Source organism: Cavia porcellus, unplaced genomic scaffold, assembly GCF_034190915.1.
Source record: "Cavia porcellus strain 051 isolate PalLab524CR breed Dunkin Hartley unplaced genomic scaffold, mCavPor4.1 scaffold_13, whole genome shotgun sequence".
NCBI lineage: Eukaryota > Metazoa > Chordata > Mammalia > Rodentia > Caviidae > Cavia > Cavia porcellus.
The window spans coordinates 30744478-30761773 of record NW_026947496.1 but is presented as its reverse complement, the minus strand read 5'-3'; the positions used below and the strand labels follow the sequence as shown (position 1 = coordinate 30761773).

Here is a 17296-nt window from a genome sequence, read left to right as displayed (position 1 = left end):
CAGCTTTTAATATTCTGTTCTTGTATTGAATTTCTGGAATTTTTATTATTATATGCCTGGGTGTTGCTCTGTTTGGGTTGTAGGTGGCTGGGGTCCTTTATGCCTCATACATCTGAGTATCTTTACCTTTTGCTAAATTAGGAAAATTCTCCTGGATTATTTCTGTGAGTAGCTTTTGTAGTTCATTTGTTTGTGTCCCTCCTTCTTCTTTTATGTTCTTAATTCTTAAGTTATGGATCCTCTTATCATCTTCTTGTCTTTGTATTATTGCTGTTTGTTTCTTTGTTATTTTTAAGAAGTTTTTCATTTCATTCTCCCATATTACAAGTCTGCCCTCCAGTTCAGATAGTCTGTCCTTAGTTTCTTTCAAGCTGTTATGCCAGTTTTCAATAGAGCTTTTAGTTTCCTGGTAGTCCCTTTGAACCTGCTTCACGTATTCTATGCTTTCTCTATTTTCTCCATCAAACAATTCTCCCCTCTTTTTCTGTTCTTCCATTCCACCATCCGTTTTTTCTTGAGTGGTGCTTAGCATTTCTCTAACTATTCTGCTTACTTCTAGCTTCAGGTCATTAATAACTTCATTCCTGAACTGATCTATGAGGCTCTCTAGATGGCACTTTATGTCTATTGGTGCGGTGTCCGCTATTACCTGTTTCTCAGGGTTAGGGGCCAAGGAGCCTTTCTTATTGCTGCCTCTTCCCATATTCTTTGTTCCTTATATATGCAAGCTTGTATAGGAGGCCCAGCTTCCCTCCCTGTCAGCCACAGCCTGATTGAATTGTGCCGGCTAGGTGTTCCTGCCCACCGCAGCACACCAGGAAGTTCCAGACCAGGCAGCCTACGCGGGGCCGCCCCTCCAGGTCACCCTCAGGCTCTGGGATCTGGGTTGGGCTAGCCTACTGGGTCTGCCAGCAGCGTCACGTAGGCTAGGCACTTCTCCCCAATCCCGCTTGAGAGGGGGATACCTGGCTGGAGTCGCTGCAGCGCCCCACTCCCACAAGTCTGCCCAGTCCCAGATTGTCCTCCGCTGGAGTCAAACAGTGGTAGTGTGTCAGTTTCTCTCACTCACCTCACCACAAGTCAGTGCACGGCTCCCCGCCCGTCCTGTTTTCAACTCCGTTCGCCGATTCCCATTCCCAGAGCTTCTGCGCGTCTCTCTCCCTGCCGAGCTGATGTAGATGCAGCTGCCGCGTGGCAGGAAACCCAAATCGCGGCTTTCAATGGCGCGGGCTCCAGCCTCCACACTGAGGCCCCTCTGTTCTTGTTCTAGCACCAGGACTGCATTCCAAGTTGGTTTCTCTCATCCCAGTTCGTTCCTGGGTCAGCAGAGCATATCTCCACCTGCTTAAGTCTCCTTACTCCGCACCATTCCTGACTTCTGAGCCGAGTCTTTCAGAGAGCCTCCATAGCTGCTGTTATCTGTCCGCCATGTTCTCCCGGAAGTTCAGCTGATAACACTCTTAAACTATTTTTTCCTTTGTGTTGTCTTGCAGCCATTGAATTATTATTTCTTGGTTCTTCATTACTATTTTTTTCATTTGTTTCCTTGTTACTTTTAAATTATTTTTCCTTTGGCAATCACTAGCTGCCATCCTGTCTTCAAGATCTGAAAGCCTATCTTCAGTTTCTTTCATGCAGTTTTGACAGCTTTCAATGGAATTTTTAATTACCCAGATATCTTTTGGAGTCTGTTTCATGCATCACATTTTTTCTCTGTATTGTTTATTCAAGGCTTCCCTCGTTTTCCTATGTTCTTTTTTTTTTTGTCTTTTTTCTTTTTATCGGTACCAGGGATCGAACTCACGACTGCCTGCTTCCAAGGCAGGCACTTATGCCGCTGAGCTAAATCCCCAGCCCCGCCTATGTTCTTTTTTTAAAAATCTGTGTTTTCTTTAGATATGCTCAGCAATCCTTTTATATGTTTGTCCTTTCTTCTTCTTCTTCTTTTTTTTTTTTTTTTTTTTGTGGTACCAGGGATTGAACTCACGACCTCGTGCTTGCCAGGCAGGCGCTTATGCCACCGAGCTAAATCCCCGGCCCTGTCTTTTCTTCTTTTACCTGAGATATTATTTCTGTTCTGATTTCTTTTATAGCCCCATGAAGGAAACTGAAGTTTCCTTAATTCAGTTGCCATCATCCTAGAAATTTCAAGTGTTCAAATTCCATGTCCATGTCTTCTGGACTTGATCCAGAGGCCAGAGATTATCTTTTGCTCCTTCAACTTGTCATTTTCCTGGGTTCCTCCAGACGAGCAAGCCATGGGGTCCCAGGCACTTCCCACATTGGCTACCCATCCGTGGTGTAGGGAGATGGGTCAGGCACCTGAGTTTCTCCTAACCCAGGATCCCCAGGAGGCTGTGGGCTGCAGGGCGAGCTTTTCCAGACACTCTTGGCTTCTCCAAAGCATGGCTGGCTGGTTCTCCCAGCCCCGCTGGCCACCTGTGGGAGGGTCCCGATGGTGGCCTTATGTTTCATTTTAAATTAATATTTGTGGAAAGTGTAATGTCTGTGTTTAGATCAGTCTTAATCTGTAGATGTCCAGTTGTCCGAGAGACTGCAGAGGTACTGACACTGCATCTTCACTGTGCTACCTTTGTTTCTTTGTCAGACTTAAGTTAACCCATCTCTCTGTGGGTCCAGATGCTTTATTGTAATTTGACATGAAGCTTTGTGCCATGAAATACTTGGATTGCAATTGTCAGCGTCTTTTCTGAAGGAAAATGTTTCTGAAGGAAAATATGTTCTCATATTTGACATGGAGCATTATAGTTGGAGTTTATTATTAGTCAAATCAAAAGTCAAAAGTAACTAGAAGACTAACATTAATGAAACTCCTTTCTAATTTTTAGCCTGTCTGAAAGTTTTGTCTGTTAAATTCCTTATTAAACCTTCCCTAAAGGGCAGGTTTGACTTTCATAGGTTGTCTTTAAAATAAATATTAAAGTATTTCATTCATTTTAGTTATGGGATAAACATTGTCTTTCATTTTTAGTACTGTTTTTGACTAGGTAGATTTCCTCTGCAACATTGCAACTTCTACTCAGTGGATATTAGTATGACAATATGTTTTTGTAAATTCCTTAAATATTGAATCTTGTCAAAATCAGCAAAACTTTGGATTAAGAAGCCAGAGGAAAATAACATGTAAGACAGAGAGAATGGTGAATGTTGGTTTCATTCAGCAATCTCAACTTTGTTGAAAATAGTAAATTCATGTTAAAAGCATTCTGTTGTCTGCTGAGTGTGGTAGCCTATAATGCCAGCATCCTGGGAGACTGATACAGGAAGATCTCATCCTGGGCAATTTACCAAGACCCTTTCTCAAAATAAAAACTAAAAAAGGGCTAAGGATGTAGCTCACTGCAGAGGTTCACTCCCTAGTACCTAAAAAAGTACTACCACTAACAAAAAAATGCTATTGTCATTATACCCTAAGGGATGGGAGAAGCCTGTGGCTTTTCCTGGTCTTGCCAATGGATATGTGTTTTCTGTTTCTTGCTGCAGGTCTGAGCTCTTTTTACTCTGAGCTGATGAAAGGACTGGGCGCTGGTGGGCGTGTCTGGGAGCTCCTGGAGCGGCAGCCCCAGCTGCCCTTTAATGGTAAGTCAGAGATGGAATTGAAGTTTTAGTCTACTGTATTTTGCATAAATATCTATATGCCATGGAATAGTTGGTTTGCATTTTTGAGCATCTTACTAAAGGAAAATGTTGCAAATATATGTTCTCATATTTGACAAGGACATTGGAGCTGACTTAAGTTTAAATTATTATGCTTTGGATGGGTAGACTGGTGCCCTGCCCTGGCCCTGCCCCTGCCTCTAGGCCCCACCCCTACCCTTGCCACTAAAGGACGAGCTGCCATTGCTTGTGGTTCCTGCAGCTCAGCAGGAAGAGGTAGGTTTCCTGTGAGAGGGGTGAACAAGGAGGGCCCCTGGTGTGGCTGCAGCTGGTGTTCCTGTGCATGGAGCTGCTCACACTCCTGTAGTCATTGGTCATTGTCCAGGGCAGGAACGATATTAGAGCAGGTGGGGATTGACTAGATGGGCATACCCATGAGAAGCTAGGGTTGAGCACTGGAAAGATCCAACATACCTATGCTTCAGTTTTCTTGGCATTTTGAAGTAGGGCGTGGAATGCTGGTATTAAGTGACTAGAGCTAGATCGGTGGCCTGGGTCACTTCACTGGGACTTGAGAGGAATGGTGTGAGGAGCAATCACTGTCCTCCACTCCTGGCCCCCCAGGTGCTGTAGGGTAGGTGCAAGCCAGTGCATGAACCCTGTTTTCTCCAGTATGACAGGCCCTGGGACCAGAGCCCAAGCAGAGGTGAGCTGAATTGCCCTGTCAGAGCCAGGTACCCCCAGGCAGACTTCCAGCTGCCATTCACTTGCCATCTATCACCAGTCTTTCAAGCATCTGTTCAAGGTTGACAAGGTGAACTCTGCTGCAGGAGTAGGGTTGGAAGCCAGACCGCCCTCAGGCAGATCTCAGCCCCCATCCCCCATTGTGGCCTCAGTGTCCTTCTCAGGAGAGGTAGATCTTGGGGTTGGGCTGTAAGATGAAAAAAGACTGCCCATAGGTATGGCTGGCACATGTCAGGCATTCCATGCAGGCTGCCTCCGTGATGTGCCCTTAAGAGAGTGCTATGGTGGGCTGTGTCTGCCATCCAGCCTCAGCAGTACAAGAGAACTGCACTGGGCAGTGAATTTGATGTTTGCATTGAGTAGTTGACCTTCCCTCTTGTGTTTCAGAGGGTGTTACTCTAAAGGAGCAGAGTTTCCAGGGCGCCTTGGAGTTCAGGAATGTGTACTTCGCTTATCCAGCTCGTCCAGAGGTGTCCATATTCCAGGACTTCAGCCTTTCCATCCCATCAGGATCCATCACGGCACTGGTCGGCTCAAGTGGTTCTGGCAAATCCACTGTGGTTTCGCTTCTCCTGCGACTGTATGATCCCATTTCTGGTAAGTATCCCATCACACCTTGGATAGGGGCTCTCTTAAGCCCCTTTCTTTATGCCTTAGGTGGACTAGTTGAACAGATATTAGCCAGTAGAGCTCATCTTGGGAGGAGTTCTCTCAGGTAGAAGGTGTCATTTGTCAGGTAGAGTGACTTGCACAGAGGCTATCTTGACATGTGGTAAATTTTGTGTCCTACCTCTGCACCTTCAGTCCAGAGCTCCACCTGCTGGTCTCCATGCTCCTGCCTCCTCTGCATGTCCCCTCTTTTGGGAGGAAATCCTGCTCAGTGGAGGTCGGTAGCTAAGCGCAAGTACCCACATTCTTTAGGGCATCCTCTTCCCGAGTATGACAGAGCCACCCGTGCTAGGTGCTGAACCTCTGGAAGACTGTCTGACACTTCTGCTTGTGAACCACACAGTGCTTACTGTAACAGCAGTTAACTTGGCAGTTATCTCTGCTATCTCTGATAGCTCTCTTTGGAATCAAAACTCTGTGAGGATATGTGATTGTTAGAACACCCACTCGGTAGGAAGCCTGGGGACTGTGCAACCCTTAGTGGCTTGTCTGCCACGGGGAACCTAAACTTCAGCCAGAGGTCCCTCTTGGTTCTGACACTGCATAAAGCATGTTGGTTTTAGATTCCATTTGGAGGTGTGGTGTATAGTTTTAATCTTGGGAAACCTACATGTGGAAATTTACCACTGGGCCCTTTCTGTGTTCGTATTAGTCATCAGCCCCTTGATACTCAGTGACTCTCTGCCCTCCCCTCTACAAGGAACTATTAGTCTTGATGGCCATGACATCCGCCAGCTGAACCCCGTCTGGCTGAGATCCAAGATTGGGACTGTCAGTCAGGTAAGAGGCCTCCATTGTCACCTCCTGTCCTTTGAAATGACTTTTGTCCTTTTCTGTTGCACTTCTCAAGAAATCAGGAATTGCTGGGCGTGGTGGCATACTCCTGTAATCCTAGTACTAGGGAAGCTGAAGCAGAAGGATTGTTGTGAGTTCAAGACCAGCCTGGGTTACAAAGTAAGCTCAAGGCCAACCTGAACTGCATAGTGAGACCCTGTCTTAAAAAAAAAAAAAAAAACCCTCCCCCTAAAAAGAGCAGGAATGAAGTTTTCCAGCTGTATTAAACTCCCTCACTTGACAGATGGTTTGCTGTTTCTTGAGGGCCCACAGCACTTCTAACAGTTGAAAATGTAAGCTCTGACTTTTACCCCAAGGCTGGGACTGCTGTTTTTTGTAATGCAGATAATCTAGAGGATGTGGGAAAAAACTATACATCCTTCTTCTGGCTCTTCCCATGTCCCCATCCAGCCACCATCCTTGCTGCATGCAGTTTTTGGGGATGCACAAGCAAAGACTGTGTGGTGAATCCCAGAGACTCTGCAAAGCAGGGGCTACTTTCAAAGTGGAGTATGACTGAAATGGGGTTACTTGGCTAAAACTGTTTGGGACAGTGGGACCTTTGGGACAAGGAAATTTTGTCACAGCCAGTTTCTGTCAGTATCACATGGGCTCAGTAGGCATGCCTCTGGCTTCCCATTTCTGCACTCTTCTCTGTAAGTATCCCCTAACCTCACCCCTGTATGGGTCACACAGCCATGGGATGCCAGGCAAGGTGCCAGCCTTCCACTCATGAGAGTAGAAGTGCGAGGCTGGGAGTTGGTACATGCATTAGGACCTCTGTCGGTCCCACCTGGTTTGTGTGTGTCGCAAAGTAAAGACAGATCCCTTTGTCCTGAGCAGAAGGCTACAAACAGCAGAGCTCAGTATTCCAGGCTTCAGAGTTTACAAGGCCCTGCCCAGGTAGGGGACCCATAGGCTCCTGCTGAGGGGTTTCTTTTCCCACAGTATGGACAACAAATGGTCACATCAGCCCTGTGATAGAATTCTGGTGTGACTGAAAAGAAGTATGAAATATAAGTGACCTTTATTTTAAGAATGAGGGGAGAGATTCCCCCGACCTTCTGGGGTCTGGCATTATTCCCAGGGGCTGGCATTCTCTCCGGGGTCTGACAATCTCTTCTTTGGACACGTGGAGTGGAGGCATACATGTAGCATGGGTTTGGGGTGGTGCCTGAGGGGCATTAGTGATGGGCAGGTAGCCCTTTGGTATTTATTTCACACCACAGGTAAATTCCTAGGGGTGGGGAAGATAGAGCTCAAGATAGAGCCCTGGGTTCCGCCTCCCAGCTTCACCAGCTACAGTGTCCCAGCTAGGCCAAAATCCTTTCACGCTGTTCTTGGAGCTTTTCAAAAGTCTGCAGGGCAAGTGCAGAGTATGGAAGCAGAACTAAGGAGCCCTGTCCTTCCAGCTCATGGAGCCCTCTTGGGGCTGAGTGAGTTTGCTGCACTAACAAGGCCAGTTTGAAGTCTGCCTTGAGCTTTATGTCAGATGTGCTTTATTTCTGACCTGTAGGAGCCGATTTTGTTCTCTTGTTCCATTGCTGAGAATATCGCTTATGGTGCGGACAGCCCGTCCTCGGTGACTGCAGAGCAAGTCCAGAGAGCAGCGGAGGTCGCCAATGCAGCAGGGTTCATCCGGAGCTTTCCCCAGGGCTTTGACACGATGGTTGGGGAGAAGGGGGTGCTCCTTTCAGGTGCGTGGGTTTTAGATGTACTTTTTTTGTTGTTGGGTATGTGTTGGTTTCTGCTCCACAGCAGAATCCCTGTGCTCCAAGAATGCCCCACACTGCGTCCACCATACAGGTTGGATTTCTGTACCTGGAGTTAGGGGAGTAGCCTTGTGACTTTATCTCATACATGTAGGCAGCTTCCCAGTTGCCTTTGTATTCTACCCCAGCTTCCCTGTGGGTAGTTCTCAGCTACAGCACTTTTTTTTTTTTTTTAATCTCAGAAAAGATGTGTTTTGTAACTTGGGACCTAGAGAATTATAGAAAATGAGTCAGATATGATGTGGCTGGACCATCTGCCTGAGGAGGCAGAGACTACATTTCAAAGTTATGAAAAGTGTTCCTATATTCTCCAGTTTGTACTATGCATACTCTTGTTTGCACAGGCTAAGGCCCTTAATGAAAATGGTCAGAGAGTAAATATTTTAGGGCTTCTGGGCCACGTATCAACTTGATTACATGTTTTTGTGCTTTATTTATCTTGTAGCAACACTAATTTGGCCGGGGTAGCACAGACCTATAATCCCAGTCTGGAAACTGAAGCAGGAGGATTGAAAGTTTGAGGCCAACCTGGCCAGTTAAAAAGACCTTACCTTACTGGGCACTGTGGCACGTGCTGTGGTCCCTGCACAAAGGAGGATCATTGAGAATTTGAGGCTAGCCAAGGCTACATAGTGCATTCAAAGCCAGCCGGGACTAATAGTGAGATCCTGTCTCAAAACAAAACAAAACACAAAAACAGAAAAAAAAGGGTCTTGTCTCAAAACTTATAAAGGGCTGGAGATGTGGCTTAGTGGTAGAACCTTTGCCTAGCATTCCTGAGGCTCTGGTTTCAATCCCTCACACAACAAATAAATAAACCTTTTAAAATGTAAAGAGCATCTTAGCTTGAGAACTGTGTAAAAACAGACAGGACCTGAATCTGGCCTATAAGCCACAGTTTGTGATTGAGCTCAGAGCTGTAGGACAAAGGTTGCCTTTCTCCTGACTGTCCAGCAGATGGATTTGTGGCTTCCATGTCCTCAGGAAGGAAGGAGAAGTCTTGATTTGTATTACATTAGAACGTGTTGGTAGGACTAGTGTGTAAAGCTGAAAGGGAAATAAAGTCTTGGTTAAACACAGACTTTTATGAATATTGATAAAGTGACTCCCTACCTGGAAGTGTCAGGTGCCTGTGACAGTGTGCAGGCAATTGGTTAGAACACGCAGTGACCCTCCCTGCCTCTCAGGTCATCTTGCATTTGGACCTCTGAGAAGTAAAACAAAAAGGTTGAGTTTTGTTTTGTTTGCTTTGCTTTGAGACAGAGTCTCATTGTATAATCCAAGCTAATCTTGAATTCGCTGTGTAGTCTAGGCTGTCCTCAAATTCATGGCAGGTCTCTTGCCTTAGAGGGGATTACTGGCGTGCACCACCATACCTGGCATTGTGTATTTTTTTAAGCCAAAGATAGTACTAAGTTGATGGTTTTGGTGGACCTTGGACATTCCAGGAGTAAAATCATACCTTGCTGTGTGATAGTGACCAGCTGCTGCTTCTCTGAGACATGCCCTTAGGCAGAAGATATCAGCTTCAGTGGCTCCTGGTGGAACTGACTTAGAATGGCTTGTGTGTTCCTTCTCAGGTTCCGCTTCACAGCCAAATAAGCCACAGTTTTCATCTGTCTCTGTGTCTTGTGGGGAACAGGCACCTACGAGCAGGTCCCCAGCTCTCTGCTTGGTCTTGAGGACAATTCTAGGCCTAGAAGACTATGTGCTGGCCACTCCAGGGCCCTCCCCAGGCTCTCAGATATCCATGTTGATGGTTAGGGGCTCTCTCATGCACTGACTGCTGTGGAGAGCAATGAGCAGTTCATGGCATCAGGGTGTATGGCTATATGTGAGGGGCTTCCCCTGCATGAGTCATGCCCTGCCTGCAGTTTCTGCGACTGAGGATGCTTTGCCAACAGTCAGATAAAGGGAAGGCTCCACTACCAAAAAATAGAATAGCACACATAATGTATTTAGAAAATGCCTGCCACCAGGCATAGTGATGCACTCCTGTAATCCCTGAGCTTAGTGGGCTGAGGCGTATGCTACATAGTGAGTTCAAGGCTAGTCTGAACTATATGGTGAGACCTTGCTTTTAAAAAAAAAAAGAGAGAGAGAGAGAGAAAGCCAGCAGTCTTTGAGGCTGAGGCAAGAGGACTATAAAAGTTTGAGCCTAGACTGGGCACTTAGCTATTTGGTGAGACCCTATCTCAAAGTTTTAAAAGGGTTAGAGATATAGCTCAGTGCAGAGCCCCTAGGCTCAGTCCCACAAAAGAAAAGAGAAGAGAAAAGGTACTGGGGTGTGGCAAGTCCTCAATAAATGTTAGCTATGGGCTTTAAGTTTGACTATTGTATATATGCATTTATTAACTACTTTACTTAAAGAGTAGATTTTTTTTTTTTTTTTTGGTACCAGGAATCAAACTTGTGACCTTGCACTTGCCAGGTGGCAGGTGCTTATAATGCTGAGCTAAACCCCAGCACTAGAAAGTAGATTTTTGTTCAACTATCAATGTCCCTTGGCTAACTGGAAGAAGGCATCTTCAAGCTGCCATATTGCCATGTGTCTTATAAAAAAGACCTATTCCTAGGAAGTTCTGTTAAGGCTTTCTTTTTCAAATATTACTTTTGTTAGGTGGACAGAAACAGCGGATTGCAATTGCCCGTGCACTGCTTAAGGTAAGCCTGAAACCACTTGCCTTTTTAAAATTATTTTTTTATTTTTGTTTTTATTTATTTTTGTTTTTTTCGTGCCAGGAATCAAACTCAGGACCTTGTGATTGCCAGGCAGGCACTGTGCCACTGAGCTATATCCCCTTGCCTGGTTTTTAAGTATTGTTTTTAATTGGGATTTTAAAATTTACCTTCACCACCTCCTCCTCTCCTCCTCCTCCTCCTCCTCCTTCTCCCTTCCTACTCCTCCTCCCCTCCTCCTCCTCCTCCTGCTCCTCTTCCTTCTTCTTCTGCTTCTTTCTCTTCCTCTTCCTCCTCTTCTTCTTCTTCTTCATCTTTTTTTTTTTTTTTTGAGATAGTGGGTGTATGGTTGAGAATCTGGTGAATGATAAGTTGGGGGTTCCACTGAGGGTGTGCATGCAAATTTAATAGTCAGTATTGATTTTCCCAGAATGCTATGTAAAAAAAAAAAATAGTCAGTATTGAGTATTTCCTGGGTGTGAGGGCCCAGGGCTGTTATAAGGTGTTCAGGTGAGAAAAGTTTCACACATGGACAGGAAGTTTACTGTATCCAAACAACACAACAACATGTATGTGTATTACCAGGAGTCCAGGCTGAGTACAGATTTGAAGTTCTTAGACTCCCGTAGGAATGGGAAACACCTTATTAACTGAAGGTCCATTGTCCCACGTTGAAGGAAGTGACAGCCTTCTTCTTTGTTCTCCAGTGATTTTCCTCAGGTTTTACAGGTGATTTTTAAAAACAGCTTAAAGAGGCACAGTTCCCATGCTATAAATTGCATCCATTTTGCCCGTGCTTCACAGTGACTCTTCGTAAGCTTAGGGTTGATTATAAATACAATCCAATTTTAGAGCATTTCTGTTATTTCCTCCTGCCCATTTGTGGTCTGCCCTGTTCTGATCATCAGTCCCAGGAGGCCACGAATCTTTTTCTATTTGTCTAGATTTGCATTTCTAGACATTTCATAAAAATGTATCAGGCAGTGTGTGATCTTTGGCATCTGACTTCTGCTACTTAGTGTAATGTTTCTGAGATTTCTCCATTCTGTAACATGTTCAGAAAGTCATTCCCTGATATTGCTGGGTTGATGTACCCGCTTTGTTCATCCCTTCGCTGGTTGATCTGGGTTCTTTCCAGTTTGGGCTGTTGTAATAAGTAAACAAATGGTATCTATCTTTTTGTGGGGACATGATTTCATTTCTCATGGTAGATTTTGAGGCAAAACTAGAATTTAATGTGTATCAGCTTACTCTTATTTATTCAATTTTATATATTAGTTGGATATTCCTAAATCAACTATTTATAGGACTTTGAGAGTTTCAAACTATCTTACTCAATTCAGATTCCCATCTATACTCGCTCGCTCTTTCCTTTTTTTTTTTTAGACATGATCTTGCTGTGCGGTTCAGGCTGACCTTAAATTCACTTTGTAGCCCAAGCTGCCCTCAAACTCATGGCAATCTTCCTGCTTCAGCCTGCCAAGTGCTGGAATTACAGGTGTGCCACCATGCCTGGCTCTCTTTCTTCTTTTTTTAATTTTTTACATAAAAACCTATGTGAACTACAATGTAAACACAAACAAAAAGTCTACCACAGCAATAAACTTTATTTCACCTGTCATATCCAAGGCAGTCTTCATACATGACAACTGCACAATTGATTTACAAATGTAGCCTACAGGAACAGTACATGTGTTTTATTTTCCTGTACTTGTACTTGTAGGGCACAGTTGAGAATTTTTTTGTTTTCCTGTTGTAGTAGGTCTTTGTGATGCTGCACCTGCCTGTTTACCTGTCAGCTCATTAGTGTGCACCAATTTTTTTGTGTTGTTCCTTGCTATAAATGATCTTTTTTTTCAACCAGATTATATTGTTACATTTTAGATACATATTGCGATCACATCCATCATATAGATTTGTACATCATAAAACTTTTCTTTTTCCCTCATTTCCCTGCCTTCCCTTCAACCCCTCCAACACATCCTATTTACAGAAGTTTTGTTTCTATTTTTTCCTTCTTTTCTCATTTATTTTAGTTTTCCTTTCCCCTCTCCCTTTCCTTGTTTCCCTCCCCATTTGAACATTGTATTCCTACTTGACAAACTTTTTTTCTTTCTTTTTCTTTTCTTTTCTTTCTATTTTCTTCTTCTTCTTCTTCTTCTTCTTCTTCTTCTTCTTTTTGTTTTTGTTTGTTTTTTTGAGACAGGATCTCACTGTGAAGCATAAGTTGGCCTTAACTCATAGTGATTTTCCTCCTTCAGCCTCTTGAGTGCTGCTGGGATTACAGATACCTGCCACCATATCCAGCCATCACACTATTTCTTGATTCAGGACAGAACTATTGTGAATAGTATCCAGTCTGTTGTCACTGGGATAATGGCTTAAAGTTGTCTTCAACTCTTCGATCATGTCCTTATCTCAGACATTTGAGTCTTTCTTTTTTTCTTTTTTAAAAATTTTTTTTTGTGTGTGTGTCTTTTTCTTTTTTATTGGTACCAGGGATCGAACTCATGACTGCCTGCTTGCAAGACAGGCACTTATGCCGCTGAGCTAAATCCCCAGCCACATCTTTCTTTCTTTCTTTCTTTCTTTCTTTCTTTCTTTCTTTCTTTCTTTCTTTCTTTCTTTCTTCTTAATAGCTCTGTTGAAGCCAGCTGTTGTGGTGTATACCTATAATTCTAGCACTTAGGAGATTGAGGCAGGAGAGTCACCACCAAAGGGAGGCCAGCCTGGGCTACACAGTGAGACCTATGTCAAAAAAAAGCTCTGTTAACCAGGTCTGGTAGTGTACACCTGTAATCCCAGCACTCAGGAGGCTGAGGCAGGAGGATCGTTGCAAGTTCGAGGCCAGCTTGGATTACAAAGTAAGTTCAAGGCTAGCCTGAACTGCATAGTGAGGCCATCTCAAAAAGACAAAAAAAAAAAAAAAAAAAAAAAGGCTTTGTTGAGCTATAATTCATATGCTACATAGTTTACCCATTTAAGTACAATTTAAGTGGTTTTGGGGATGTTTAGAGTTGTGCCTCTACCACCATCAACTGTTTAGAATGGATGTCCTCATGGCCCCAGGCAGAGCCCCGAGTGGAGCCTCTTGTGTCCCCCACTGACTTAGCCCTGGGTGGCACTGATCTGTCTCTTGTCTACAAAGTGGCTGTTCTGCACATTTCACGCAAAAGGAATCACACAGTGCATGGCTGCTGTGCCTGGCTTCTTTCACTGAATAATACTGCCAGAGTTTATGTATACTGTGGTCTGCGTCAGAATGTGATTCCTTTTTGTTGCTGAAAATTAAGGGTTTTCTAGTAAAATAATGTTTTCTTTTAAATTGTTTTCCTTCTTCAGAACCCCAAAATTCTTCTCCTAGATGAAGCAACCAGGTAAAGCTGCCTCAATTCTCTGATGCCTTACTGATGTGTGTTTGGTGGTGGTGGTGGTATCTTAATAGCATGCATACGGGGGGTGTCATATATAGGGTGTGTTGGTGTGTGTGTTGGGGGTGTCTTAATAATATGCATGTGGCTGTACAATGTGTAATTGTACTAAAACAAATTATCTCTCTACCAAAACTGTTTCATCCTGTCATAAATAGTGATCAGTGATCATTGCTTAGTTCTTAATAATGTATGTAATTGTGTTAATCCAAATTGTCCCTTCAGGAAAACTTTTCGTTGTTATGGTTGGTGTGTTTTTGTTTTTGTTTTTTTGAGACAGGGTCTCACTATGTAGTTCAGGCTGGCCTTGAAGTCATTATGTAGCTAGCCAGGCTGGCCCAGGAACTCATAGCAGTCCTTCTGCCTCAACCTCAAACCCACCCACCCCACTCCAGCCCTGGGATTACAGGTGTGCAGCGCCACCACATCCAGCCAGGAAAACTTTTCTGTTGTTTTTCACAGTGATAGAACACAAAATGCTCCCCCCCCCCCCCGCCCAGGGCACAGTGATGGCACCTGGGTCAGCATGGCAATTGAGAGCATGGGCAGGCATCTATCTAGCTCTGGTTCCAGCACCCTGAGATAGAATCAGATCCTTCTGGTCAGCCTGGGTACTGAGGCTGGTGTGTTTCTGCACACTGTCTTCTTGCCCCAGCAGGTGATTCTGATCAAAGTGGAAGCTTATTGCTAGCTCGGGGCCTGTGAGAGTAGAGCAGGAGGTGCGTGAGTAACTGTGAGTGCAGCACTGATGTCTTTGCTTCTTCCTTGTGGCCTGTGTAGCGCACTGGATGCCGAGAATGAGTACCTGGTGCAGGAGGCCCTTGATCGACTGATGGAAGGCAGAACGGTGCTCATCATCGCCCATCGCCTGTCCACCATCAAGAATGCCCACCTTGTGGCCGTGCTTGACCAGGGAAGAATTATTGAACATGGGAAACACGAAGAGCTACTTTCCAAGCCAGATGGGATGTACAGAAAACTAATGAATAAGCAGAGTTTTATTTCAACATAAAGAACAGTTACTGAGAGAATCTTGAAATCAAAACAGCATTGCAGAAAACAATTTTAAGAGACTTTATGAAATCTGTAAATGATACTTCAAGTTATTTGAAATATGCCTATTTTTTCAAAGTATATAAACTATTACCTCAAAATGTATTTGTTTTCAAGATCTTTTTATTCAGATTTTTAATAATTATACATTTTTAAATGTCTATAGGACTGAATTTATTTTCAGGTTTTATACTTCCTTTTGTTTTGCAATATTTTAATTTTAATGTAGCATGTCACCTCATTTCCTTTTGCCTACTGTTACAGAATTAGGCTGTTTTTAAAAGGGAATTATAAATCAAAATGTTACTTACTTTAGGGCAGGTACCAATCACTGTGACCCATCTACTTTGGTCTAATTTTATTAGTTAGGAGAGCAGAAAAATGAAAATCTAACCCTTCCTTGTATCTTCATAATCTCATGAAGCAAACTGGAGTAAAAACAGAAACAATTATTGTCAGGTGAAGAGAAGGAAACATTTATATTGCCCATTTCCTACATCTTCAGAGGCATTTTTGTTTGCATGGAAGAGGACCATGTTTGAATGTCTGCAGTTCTCAACATTTTGGCATATGGAAGCCTGATGAATTTTTAAAAGAGAAGAAGCCCATTCTTTCCCCATGAAAGCTTCTGTTTTCTTTTTTTCTCTTGAGACAAGGTCTTGCTATGTAGTCCAGACTTTGAACTCAGTATATAGCCCAGGCTTACCTTGAACTCCTGGCAGTCCTTTTGCTTAAACCTTTAGAATGCTAGGATTACAGGCATGTACCACTATACCCAGCCTTCATTCACATACTTGTTTCTGTACTTTTAGAAAGCAAGTCATAGATTACCAGGTATTATCAAGAAAGATGGCTGAAGCTGGGTGGTGTGGTATATGCTACTTGGGAGGCTGAAACAGGAGGATCATAAATTTGAGGTTATTTTGTGTCAATTTAGTGAGATTCTATCTCAATTTATAAAAAGGGCTGGGGATGTAGCTCAGTGGTAGAACACTTAACTTAGCATGCACAATGGTCTGGGTTCAATCTCCAGCATTACCCCTCAAAGTAAATTTTTACATTTGAACTGTCTGAGATACATATATTGAAAATTGTCTTATTTACAAACTTGTAATTCCTCCACATGTAAATTTTATCTTTTATAATACTTTAAAATTTTTATTAACAGAGCTAAAGCCCAAATAATATCACTAATTTTCAGCTCTTTTGGGGGGAAAGGGGTCTAGCTATGTAGTTCAGACTGGTTTTTTAACTCACTATGTAGCCCAGGCTGGCCTCACACTTGCGTGATCCTCCTGCCTCTGCCTGCCAAGTGCTGGGATTACAGGCAAACACTACCACAACTGGCTAATTTTCAGCTTTAAGACATTTAAGAAACATTTAGTTTGAAGTTCTTACTACTCCACGGAATAACAAGGAACCTTTAAAAATATGCCACTCTCCTGAAAGACACTGGTAGTCTGGTTTTTTCTATTTATGATTATAGGTTTTTTTTTTTTGAGACAAGGTCTCACTATGTTGATTATTGTTTTATTTATCTAAATATCTCATAATTCCTAAAGTGTTGCTGGTAACCATTGACTTTGCCAGATTTTGTATCAGTGATGTTAATTTGGTATTGCCTCAAGGAAAAAGGCTTTCCTAACGTTGATGATGCCAGCGCCTGAGAAGCAGTTATCTTGATACAGTTAAAGAGGAGTCTTACCACGCCCTCAGTGACTATTGGCTTCTGATTGTACTGGGGGAAGGAACCAGTGTCATGAGAAATGTGGAGTGTTATACTTCATTCCACATAAGAGAACTTACAGGTAAATGAAGTGCATTCAGTAAATGAGAGAATGTAGTATTGTTTGAGTGAGTAAACAGTACATCTATGCCAACCATTTTAATAGGCTTTACATGTGTTCATTACATAGTTTGTTATTATAGTATGGTTGTCAGAAGGCAAACAAAGCACAATACTAAGTCAGATATAAGGGAGATCTCTTTGTTCCACAAAATATTTATAAAATGGAATTTGATCACTATATTTTGTTTTCTAATATGTGTCTTTAACAATTTATATCATAGATTAAAATTTATAGTAAACTTTGTGTCTGCTGCTTCTTGTAAAACTTTGTGCTACATTCAGGTTCTAACTAGAATTTTCTATGGACATTTAGGAATAAAGAAAAATCTAATAGCACAAATACAGAAAAGTGAGTAGTAATTACAAGCCCCATTCCCATGCTGCTTATCAAAGATTGGATTGTTAATGTGCTGTTTCTTTTCTAGTATTTAGATTCTGTCTGGTCGCCTCAGTTCAGTAAATAAGCATCACCTGCCCCCACCATGCTCAGGAACCATGTTGTGGAGTTGACCACAGCGGGGGAAGGCAGTGCCTGTCCTCAGGGCTACTTTTTTTATTTATTTATTTTGCCTTTTGAGACAGAGTCTCGTTATGCAGTTTGGGCTGGTCTTGAGCTCATTTTGCAGCCCTGGCTGCTCTCAAACTTG

The 17296-nt window shown here is 43.1% G+C and overlaps 1 protein-coding gene across 2 annotated transcripts in view; it reads left to right on the top strand.

The window, feature by feature from the left end:
- The window catches only part of Abcb10 (ATP binding cassette subfamily B member 10), a 45628-nt gene extending 28740 nt beyond the window's left edge, over nucleotides 1-16888 (top strand). The window contains exons 7-13 of one of the 2 annotated variants that reach the window (XM_063260017.1): nucleotides 3505-3600; nucleotides 4750-4959; nucleotides 5684-5811; nucleotides 7382-7562; nucleotides 10258-10301; nucleotides 13659-13693; nucleotides 14528-16888. In XM_063260017.1, the coding sequence (XP_063116087.1) occupies nucleotides 3505-3600; nucleotides 4750-4959; nucleotides 5684-5811; nucleotides 7382-7562; nucleotides 10258-10301; nucleotides 13659-13693; nucleotides 14528-14759 (926 nt within the window). In that variant the 3' untranslated portion in view covers nucleotides 14760-16888. The remainder of the gene's footprint in view (nucleotides 1-3504; nucleotides 3601-4749; nucleotides 4960-5683; nucleotides 5812-7381; nucleotides 7563-10257; nucleotides 10302-13658; nucleotides 13694-14527) is intronic. The other variant, XM_003473485.5, reaches the window with a different exon arrangement.
- Nucleotides 16889-17296: the final 408 nt, after the last annotated feature.